This window comes from Gavialis gangeticus, unplaced genomic scaffold (assembly GCF_001723915.1).
Source record: "Gavialis gangeticus isolate Ggan-Ray unplaced genomic scaffold, GavGan_comp1, whole genome shotgun sequence".
In the NCBI taxonomy this organism is placed as follows: domain Eukaryota; kingdom Metazoa; phylum Chordata; order Crocodylia; family Gavialidae; genus Gavialis; species Gavialis gangeticus.
The window spans coordinates 46,710,166-46,721,620 of record NW_017728996.1 but is presented as its reverse complement, the minus strand read 5'-3'; the positions used below and the strand labels follow the sequence as shown (position 1 = coordinate 46,721,620).

At 41.0% G+C, this 11,455-nt stretch overlaps 1 protein-coding gene across 2 annotated transcripts in view; it reads right to left on the bottom strand.

Annotated features, from left to right (window-relative positions):
• Positions 1-2,738: 2,738 nt before the first annotated feature.
• The window catches only part of HMG20A (high mobility group 20A), a 120,128-nt gene continuing 111,411 nt past the window's right edge, over positions 2,739-11,455 (bottom strand). For both annotated transcript variants that reach the window (XM_019504433.1, XM_019504432.1), the window contains 4 exons: positions 10,164-10,239; positions 8,503-8,718; positions 7,868-8,011; positions 2,739-5,582 (listed from right to left, as the gene is read on the bottom strand). In XM_019504433.1, coding sequence (XP_019359978.1) covers positions 7,875-8,011; positions 8,503-8,718; positions 10,164-10,239 — 429 coding nt within the window. In that variant the 3' untranslated portion in view covers positions 2,739-5,582; positions 7,868-7,874. The remainder of the gene's footprint in view (positions 5,583-7,867; positions 8,012-8,502; positions 8,719-10,163; positions 10,240-11,455) is intronic.

Sequence of the window (11,455 nt, the reverse complement as noted above, 5' to 3'; positions counted from 1 at the left end):
GAGACACTCTGGCCAGATGCCAGAGCATCTCTGGAGGTGCAAGCCCTGGCTTGCCTCAGGGCATGCTGGGGAATCATGCCCTGTGCTGCTTTTTTTCCAGGGTGTTTTTTTGTTTTATTTTGTTGTGTTTTTTTGTTTTTTTACTGGGGGTCCTGGGGGCCTCCTGGGGGCTCCAGCAGTGGCAATTCAGGCACATGGAGCCTGGCCAGCAGCTGGAGTGTGGCTCTGGCCAGTCAGGTTCTGGTTTCAGTTGGTACACGCTGCTGTCACGTATGCCACCCTGCTTTTTTCTGGCACAGGTATTTTTTTTAAACACTGGCTCTCCCAGTATCAAAAAAATCCACCATGCTGCAAATTAGCACCACACTGAATGCCTGCATGTGTGGTACATGCAATTTGCGGTGTCATACATGGGTCTGCAGCACTGCAAACTGCACATGTGCACACGTAAGGACACACCCATTCAGCCCCTACCAATACAGACCAGAAATGGTGGCCAATCTTGCATTAGTGTCAGTTCAGAAGAATCTGCCAACACCATCACACTCAGCCAGTTTTCACATCCATGTAGTGCTGAGGAGTATGGGACAGAAAGTCATACGTTTGCATGAACGTCTCATTCTCCTGAGCTCTCCACTCACATTTTCCTCTTCTCTTCAGAGTTGTGTCCTAACAGAATCCCAGTGGCATCTGAATATTCATTATTTATTTTAAGACACTGGAAGTTCTGAGAACCTTCACTGATACTGATGCTGTACTAGTATCTACACAATTTTTAACAACAGGTTGGAGATTGTACTAGATTTTTAAAATGTCAGTCTTTTGCTTCCCTATAGCTTCCAGGCTCAAATATTTACATTTTTATAGTACTGTGGAGCTCATCTGGGCCTCCCATTACCAAAATACCTATTACTGCAATGGTACTAATCCATAGGCACTGTTTTTAGGATCTGACTTGCTTAAAGACCATATTAATTCTTTTACTAGTTAATAAATGCAGACAGTTCACTATTTATACCAGAAAGCAAACTCCACATGTACATATAAATCTGTAGTTTTTTAAATTAAAAGAGGGCAATGTGCGATTATGCCTATGAAATCCCAATGAGAAAATTAAAAAAACCTGACACTAACAGCAATGAGAAAGGAAGATAAAAATTATCCAGCATTCACTGAGAGACCATTGCAGAAGAACTGAAGGATAACTTTTACCTCAAGCTGGACTGAATGTATGTTCCAGGTTCCAAGGCAAGTAACACAGCTGAACTCAAGCCAAGTGTAAACCCCATATACACTGACAGGAAACTGCCTAAGGGACAGGAAGAATCTGTGAGCTCTTCCTCAAAAAAAAAAAAAAAATCTAACCTCCCCCAACTTCCAGTAAAACATTATTCATCACTGATTTGACCCAGTAACTGCACAGTAAAGAGGGATTAAGAAACAGTAGAAACAACGAGTGGAAGCATTATAATGCGTTACATTTTTTTAAAAAGAAAGCTTGATTGGCCACCATCTGCAGCTTGATGCCAGAAGCAGGGTTAGCAGCACTGGCTGGAAAAGAAACTTAACTTTTTCTGGCATGATGAACTTCTTGTAGTTGTTTGTTACTTTTGCAGGTGTGCACCAGTCCTGCATTTGCCAGTGATACAGACAGGAAAACACTAGTGGGTGCCCTCATATGAGGGGTACACTGGATGCCCTCCATCTTGCAACTTTTTAAATCTAGAGAAAGGTGTTATGCCAAATATTCATGGTCCAAAGCAAACCTGAAATGAGCACTACCTATTCCAGATATCAGGAGTAGAACCAAGCCTTTTGTTGTAAATATACAGAACAAGTTATCAGACTTGACTGTCATAATAATCAGGTGTGGGCATGGGAATAAACTAAACATATCATTGCCTAAAGCACCGTCACCTTGGAATGAATTCTGATGGGAAGAAAATATCCAGCCAGAAGCCTCCTTCATGTTAAGAATATGTTCCCAAAGTAGGAGCCATGCAAGGTTAGAAACTAGCTCACAGTCCAGGGGGCAGAAGGAGAAGACATGTGGCAGATTCTGGGAGGGACAGGAAAAGAAGTTGAGAGCCAGGGACCACAGCAATATGGAAGGTAATTACAAGAAGAAGGAAAAAATATATAGTGGGGAGAAACTGAGGGAGAGATAAAAATGAGGACAGAAGGGCGAAGGCAAAGAGACCGAGGCCATGTTTAGTTGACTCAGGTTGGATGACCAGGGATGATATGCTATTCATTGCATGGGGACAGCCCCAATACGGATTCAGTCAAACTATTATATCTTAATTGGCCTCACCAGTTTAACCGTGCCTATACTCCTCAGATGAAGCAAGAAGCTATACTTCAAAGGAAGACATCTATGCATCACTATCTCTTTTCAGTAAAATTCATTTTTGCACAGAAAAACAAAGGATTGGGAACAGCCATCAGTTCTGATAGACAGGGTAAGAGCTGAGCATTCTCCCCCACCCTGGTATGCATTTCACCTTCACATAAAAATGAATTACTGCCCATCAAGTTGTTCCAAGATCCATTAAAACAACAGAACCTCAAATAGGTACAACGTCATTTGAATGAACAATTGGGGAAACAAACACATTACTGATTTGGATTGCCTAAGTGTTGGTGATTAATGTGGAGTTAACAAAGTCTCTCAGACAAGTAGGCAATGCTGGTTAAGATTTCTCATTAAAATGCAGTTAAAATTGAATCAGAATGGATTCAATGTTGAACAGTTTTAATGAAGCAAATGTCAAGCAAGCACATCAACTTCTTAAAAAAAAAGGAAGTCTAAAAGTTTAATTACAAAAACACTTGTACAGAAAACTTGGCATTTTAACAATTCCAAACACATTAATCCAACAAATGGACTCCATTTTCATGTATTTTTGTTAACATTTTCCTCAGTGAAGAAAGCATCCTACCTCTTTCCTCATCGCCCACCTAATTTTTTTTTGTCAGCTAACACACTGAAAAATGTAAACTGAAGTGACACTCATAAAAAAACACTGAAAAGGCAAAACCCATTTTTCATAGGATTAATCAGTGCAGAGATGGAGATTCTTAATAAGACAAAGTATCATCTGTAAGATTGCTGGAGAGCAACAACCGAATTTTTCCCTAGCAACTGCGCAATGTAACATGGCATCAAATCTCTCCCTTTTTGTGGGTGGGAGAAATTTGTCAGTCAGTATCCTGCAAACAGTAACTACCTCTTTGAATAATCCATCTAAGAATGGCCATGCTTTGTCCAAGTGAGATGTATTGGCAACATGCCAAGAGCGGATGGCTGCTTCCAATTTGTTTAAGACACTGCTGTGTGTAATCACTCACACCCTGAATGTAGAGATGTGTAAGACAGAGGGGCTCAGGGTGGATCAAACTTGGCAGAGGGGCTCAAGGTGGATCAAACTAGGCATTTCATACCAAGTCCTGGGAGTCAGTCAGGTATACCACTATACTGATGACAAGTTACCACAGCCTGAACTGAAAAACTCAGTGGGCCAACTTTGGCTGAGTTGTACTGTCCAACTGCACAGTAACTGGATGCATGTCTGAGTAGGGGGGAGTGCTTTTTCTTGAGGCACTATTAGCATGCAGGATTTCCTCCCATAACCTCTTGTTCATTATAGGATTCATAAACAGTTCATGCCAACATCAGCAGGTCTTGTGAGTGTTAAAAAATTTAAGTAAATTAAACAAAAGTTGTGGTTCATTTGAGTGAACTCTCTCATTTTCAAGACATAAGAAAAATGTCCCTCCATGAAGGAAGACCTGTTGCTCAGCTGTAGCCAAAGCATCAGCAGTGAGCTTAGGAGCAAGGAAACCCTGACTCAGATGGCTTTGACTTGGAGGCAGCTTCAGAAAGGTGTGAAGTCTGTCAGTGTAGCATTGGAAAAAAAAACCCTACTATTTAATCTTCCAGCATAAAACTTAGTGCAATGCCTGCACTACAGATACACGAAAGTCATACTGATTGCACCAATGAGGCCAGGTAATAAAAGCATTCCCCAACTCATAACAGGAAAATCTTTAAGGCCGTCTGAAAGAGAAGCAAGGAAGGTATCATGTAGGAGTGAAAGAATAGTTTATCCATCATAGTAAAGCCCAGAAGTTTCATCATAGTAAAGCCCAAAAGTATCCAGTAAGTACACAACAGGAACCTAAATGAATAATCTGACAGAAACAAAGGGTTGCAAAAATCTGCATAAATTGGTATAGACATTCGATACCTCTATCTTTGATAATGAGATATGGTGCAGCTCAGGAAGTACAGAGCCTAGCAAGCAAAGCAACACTTGATGAGAGTAAAAGGCCATTTAAGAATATCATAAGTACAAAGCTATAGTCTCCATAAATGATGCTTAATAATAAAGGTGCAGGGAGTCATGGAATGAACTGTGGAATTCTATGGGAAACCGCTTCCCCGTTAAAACACCTCTCTGCTGTTATAATTTACTTCCAGAGCAATATATGCACTTCTACACATGCAGTTTCTTAGGTGCTACAATACCAGAAGGGTACTGAAAAATGTAATTCCACTGTCTATTTACCTGTGTTTAAAGAGATACCACTTTGAACACAAGATCACACTTTCATGCTACAGCTCAGAGTAAATTAGACTAAGCAACACAGCAGTGGAAAGAAAAGCCACGTTTTGGTCTGAAAAAAAAGTTGTACTTTTCCTGCAGGCTATGGGGAGCTGACCTTTCACTTTCTCTCTTGATTACCACTGACCTTTTCAGTAGTAAAATACTCCAACAGACATTTTCAAGAGATAAGAACACCAGTCTTGTTGAAAAGCAGGACAATGTACATGCGGGAGAGGTACCTGGAAACCAGAGCTGGGTGGGGGGATGGAGGGGTGAGGAAAGAGTCCCTCCTTTGAAGCAACTCAGTCATGAAGCACTAACCACATCCAAGACCAGGCAGAGAGGAACCTCACACTGTAGGATGCAGGCAAGCCCAACCCCTTCCCCCAGGGTAATGCTGAAGAGAAGCTTGTTTTGGAGACAGCAGGCAGGGCAGGATGGTACACTAATGAAGACACAGTGTTTGTTGCAGTGAAGAACACAGGTGTTGCTATGCTGAGCACCAATAAACAGGAAAAGGACAGGAGAAGACTGGAAGGGAGGAAGGTAACTCCACAGCTTAAAATTTAAAGACAAAAAGAGTGAGAGAGAGAAAACAATGCAACATTTCAAATATCTATTTCCACAACAGAAAGGCTGACTTCACTTTACAGATTGAGAAGGTTCACCTCCAAGGCCATCCAGTCCACTGCATTTGTAGTTCCCACATCGAGCAGAAATGACAGGAAACTGAAGATTGCACCAAATTCACATGCTCTGAAAGATCTACATACAGGACAGTTCAGAGGTTTTGCAGGTGGTGCCTGTGGCTTTTTAGGAGCTTTTAATGCACTGAAATGTTTGCTCCAGAAGCAAGCTCTGCAGGCAGGGACCAGGACAAATCCTGCCTCCCACCCCCAGTTTGTTTCCACCATGGCTTCTCATTCCTCAGTGGCTGAATCACTTTTGTTAAGCATCCCTGGGCCACAAGACCTGCAGATGAAACAGAAAAACAAGCAGTAGAAGTGTATACTAATCCATTGAGATGAAACAGGGCTTTGTGGTGATATTTTTGGATGGTTAATTTGAATGTTTCTGTTCTTCACTGCTTTGTAATAAAACTATTTATTAAGAACTTTAGCCAGCAAGTAACAGCTTAACTCCAAGTATACTGTCCCTGACAAATACTGTAACTGTAAAAACAAATAGCTTTCTGTTAAATTTATAATGTGCTTCTAAACATCAAGAAAACTGCTTGGTCAGCTACAGATTCTATTTGGGAGAATACATTATGTGCAAGCTAACATAGGACACAATGGTGCTGACAATTTACCAATCAGATTCAGTATGTGGCTACTGTTGTTAATTTCTTTTTCTTCTTCTATTTCAAAGTACTCTCTTTTATTCAGAAGTTCTACCTTCTCCTCTGGTTACACCCACACTGATCCCACCCCTCCCCCTCAAATGATTTTAGCTACTGCCAAGTGAGTGTCAGAGTAATTAATTACATTGTGAGTATCTGGAACATCAGGCCTTGTTGTCTGTACATATTTGTATAATGAAGCTAGGTCAGTATTAATCACATCTTATAACTGCCTCTTCTACTTTTTCTGGGGGTAAGGGAATGGGAGTTGTATTTTTAACCATAATTGGGGACAAAAAATTTTGGAGCAAAGATTATTTTTCCCAGCTGCTTGCAGCTGAATCCAATTTTTCCAAGAGTAAAATATTTACATTTTGAAACCACGCAAAATGTCTGCAACTCTTAACACATAAGAATCCTCCAGAGCTTTCCATGGCAGCTGGGAACCAAAGCCTACAGCAGACACTTTCTAGATTTTAGTAGCCTTGAGTTAGGTTTTTCTGGCAAGGTACTTTAAAGAGAAAACATCCATCTCTGGGCCTGGAGTGCCCTTCCAGCACCTGACTGATAGGAAATCACTTGGCCAGTTACCAGATTCTGTCACAGACACTCCCATCCCCCAGTTCTCTCTTTTTAAGTTTACAACAGTACTAATTGAAAGCAGTGTGTGAAAATGAGAAGGCTGATGAGCTACTGAAAATCCCAGACCTAGAGCCACAAGCTGTTCCCCTTCATAAATGGAAGCAGTAATGCCACTTATTTATTCTACTGGGAGCTCAGTCATCTCTTAGAACTATAGTCTGTTCCATCTGGCTACCCATTAGAAGGACAATGATCTTTTAGCTTAAGCCATGCTGTAACGGGGAACATTTAATTAATTGCTCTATGCAATATCACAAAAGGTCAGGACCAAGAAGGATGACAAGTCCTGCCTTCCTATTTGCTGATAGACCCCGTCTCATAACATGGTGACCCAGAGTTTTATTTGCTTTTATACATACCATTCGAAACTCGTATTATATAAATTTGTTGTGTATGTATGCCCAAATAATCCAAGCCCGTGTACTTGTGGCAACAAAAGCAGGGAAGAGATTCATGTCCAAGGCCTTTGACTCCCAAAAGCTAATCTAGAATCCTGTTGCCTCGCCATGATGTGCAATATGGGAGTAATGTGGCATGGCAGAGTGTGTGTTTTTTTTTTTTTTGTTTGTATATTTTTCAGAGAGTCTCCTATTAGGATTTTCCCAGCTAGTCAGCCGCAAAACAAAACGTGCAGAATCACGATCTCTATAGTACTGCATATATAACCATAAGATCATCAACACTCAGCGAATGTTATGGGTGGATCTGACTCAGTATAACTGCAATCTTTTTACCCACACATCTTCAAATACAAATGATCTTGACATGTAACCAATTTGACAGTCTGTACATGATATGGATTTGATAGCTGCAAGATGTTAAGTAGCCATGAATTAGCTGGCATACAACATTTTTAGAATAAAAGGCTCTTTCATTGATTATCAGAACCAGTGCTTTTTGTGGAATTCTTCAGATTCACCATGCTTAAGAGAAACAATATTCTTCTGCATTATCATTTGCCATAGCTTTACTAGCTAGTAGGTCATACATGTGAAGGAATATTTTTCCTTTTCTCTTTTCCTTTGGCAATCTATTCCATACTATTCACCTGACATACCAGTCAAGGTGCAAAATGATCTTGCAACCCGGCCAAGAATTTATGTATAAGTCAAGGATTGAATTTTCTAAGTAAAAAAATAGGAGATGTACATCCAGTTCCCACTGAAAATAAAATGGGGTGCAGCATCTAACTACCTTTTGTGGCTTTGACAAAAACATCTCTCCAGAGATACAGTGCTGGCAAGCAAACCAATCTGAAGGAGGGAGTACTTACCCAATCACTAACGTTCAAGTCGGTTTACCACTTCTCGGACTGTGGCTATGAGGTTCTCATTCTCTTGTGGGTTAGCCAGGATAATACTGTGCAGTCTATTCATGTATGAATCAATGGTTTCCATTGTAGGGGTCTCTCCAGTGCCTATAGTAAATATAACAGAAAAAAGGAAAAAAAACACAGGACATTTAGATGACTGCAGAAATACCAAATATTACCTACCATTCCAAGGAGGATTTGTGCTAAAATGGAAACGTACTCCATGGGGGAAGTTGTTAGAGCCAAAGTAATGTAACTAACGCACAGTATAAATCATTAGCAACAAAACAAAGTGCTACATAACTGTATGGTGCCATTCATGGGTTCCTGTGACAGACCAAGTGGGACTATCAGTTCCCCACCACCACTTAAGAAAAGAAAATTCCCAGCACAGAGCAGCAATGCTAAAATGTTCCAGCACTGGGACAAGGCAGAGTTAACTCCATACAGCTCCTTGCACTCATCATCAGGGTTCCAACATCCAGCAAAGACAAGGCACAGAAATAAATCTACATCACAGAATAGGAACAACTCAATGTGCCATACGACAAACAGCAGTTTGGCTTAACCATGGTATTCAGAAGGAAAAGGATTACCTGGCAGTGGGACTCCAGCAAAGCTGCTGGTAAGTGCCTGCCTCAAGGTCTCGAGGTGCTGCTGCAGCACCGTGTTCCGGCTGCGCTCCTGTATCACATCTACCTCCAGCTTCTCTACTGCAGTGCGCATACTTTCCACATGCTTCTGCAGGGCAGCATTCCTTTCCTCAAACTCCATGTTGGATTTGCGCAGCTGCCGCAGCTCTGCCTCACGGGCTGTGAATACCCCCACCAAAAAAAGAAACATGAAATGTACCTATAAAAATTACCCCAGTGATTGCTGAAGAGTAAAGCAGAATGCTCCAAGGCATCTGGTCAGCTAAAGATGATTAAAAGAATGAATGCAATTTTGGGCTACAAATGAAAAGGTATCACTCCACAGAGCAGGGAGTTGATAGAACCCAGACTATGCCATATAGGTCAGAGTCTTTTAATATCCGAGGGATAATGACAAATTAGAGAGTTCAGAGCAGAAGAAAAAAAAATGAATAGGGCGATTGATTTAGGACAGGGCCTGGCAATTATTTTGGGCAAAAGGCCACTTAGTGAGTTTTGGCAAGCCATCGAGGGCCGCATAACAGGCAGCCCAGGGCAGATAAATATTAATTTTCTAAATTTTTTAGGGGCCCTGCAGGCCAGATAGAATGGCCTGGCAGGCTGCATCTGGTCCCCAGGCTGCATTTTGCCCACCCCTGATTTAATAAGTAAGATTAGAAGAACTATTGTGAACATGTTCAGTCCAGTATAGCTTAGCAATATAAGGACAAGAGGACTAGCAACATGACAGTCATCTAGGGTCTCTTTACACATGCTTCGGAATGGAGGTGTGGCACTTTAATTACAGTGGCTCTCAGGAGCCACTGTAATTAAAGTGCCCGCCATGTCTCATGTATTCAGTGTCCTGTACTTTAAAATGGTGGCAGAGGCACTTTAAAACTTGTTGAATGAGTTTTAATTAGTTCACGTGCCCTCACTGCCATTTTGAAGCATGGGGACACTGAATACATGTAATGCTGAGGCTGCTGGAGTGTGCTTATTAGTACATTCCAGCAGACTCCGTTAAGCGAGTCTGTTCCAATGTGTTCTCATCAGGACATCGGAGCAGGCGTTGGGCACGTGCATAGGTGCCCCTTAGTATCAGAAGGATATATATCTAAGCTGACAATGAGGAAAAATGTCTGAAGCTTGAAATCCATTAGATTGTGGCATTATCTAAGGAAACTGGCAGATACCCCATCATTATGGGCTTGTAACAATCCAAACAAATACAGAAATGGAAAATATTTTGTAGGAATGGTTTTGGCCATAGGTTACAGCCTAGGTGATTTACTTGGCTTTCCCCAAATTTAAATTTCAGTGACTGTAAATTAAATCTTACTAGCATCTCCACTCTACACAACAATTCTAGCTAGGAAAGTCATGGACATTAGCATCTCTCAATTTACCTACAGCTTGTACCCATTCTCAGCAGGAAAATCTGGAATAGCTGTCTGCTCATCACTTATACTTGTAAAAGGTATGGTATCTACACTAACACACTGAACCATGGAATTTCATTCATGTAAAGTGTTCTGCCACCACTGCTCTCCTTCCCCGATATTTCAGCTGGATTGACAGTTCTGTGACAAAGCTGCTAGAAATAGTGTTTGAATTTAATTCACCTTTACTGTGATTCAGGAACTCTTCTGTGAAGATTGGAATATCAAAAACAGACCTTTCCTTTGTGTCTCCTTCCTTCTGCAGGGAGAAAACAATACATGGTTAAAGGCTAACCTTTGACAACAAATACATCTACCAAGCTAATGATTAAGATAGTGGAAATTTATGTGCGTGTCTGATTTCCTTAAATTAGCCACAGGGCAAACCAAGAAATAGGTGGACCAGCTATATGCTGAACACTTACTTAAAAAAAATACAATGGGTTTCAGAGGTTTTCTGTAGGCATGAGTTAAAAAAAAAAAAAAGGGGTTTAAAGGTTTTTTTTTGGGAGGGGTTTAAAAAAAAAAAAAAGGGGTTTAAAGGTTTTTTTTTGGGAGGGGTTTAAAAAAAAAAAAAAGGGGTTTAAAGGTTTTTTTTTGGGAGGGGTTTAAAAAAAAAAAAAAGGGTTTTAGGGGTTTTTCTTGGGGAAAAGTTAAAAAAAAAAAAAAAAAAAAAAAAAAAAGCTTTGAGTCAAGGATCCAGATATATGATTTAATTCACAACAAACTTTTATCCTATAGTAAATGTACATTATACAACACTTCAATACTTTATTCATACCAAATAAAAGAGAAGGTTTTTTCTCCTGAAAGAGCATAGGGGAAAAGATGCTCCTTGATTTACATTTGCATCCAAGGAAACCACATTAAATATATTTTCTATTATTAAACTACTTCCAAAAGCAGCATAAATTCACTAATGGAAAGCAACTATAAAGTTGATAAAATACATTCAACACTGAGCAGGACTATTAAACACATGGCCCACATTAAGCAAACATATTGATGAGAACGGGTTTTTGTTTTTTTTTGTGTGTGGTCCTTTAAAAGAAGGCCGGGGGTGGGAGGGGAGGGGGGTACAATTACTCTGCTGGAAGGGGATGATCACGAGGCCTGGAGGTACTGCAATACTCAACGAGCACCAGGAGGGCCAGAACCAGCCCCGACACCCTCTCCTTGGTGCCAAAAATGCTTGTTCTCATACAGAAAGCCAAGATGCTGATGAGAACATTTTCATTTATTAAACTAGCCAATTGTCCTTCATGAATGACAGATTAAAAGTAACGAAGGAGTTTTTACATGGATGCCACCTCCTGCCACCCACCCTTCAGGCCAACCACGTAAATATTCCCTGCACTGCTGCCACCTCCTCATCCAGGCACCTCACAGGGGCTCCCCGTGTCTGCCCGCCTCCGCCTCTTCCACTGAGCAGCAGGGCTCCCCCCCCCCCCCGCCTCCCCCCCATCCCCGACACC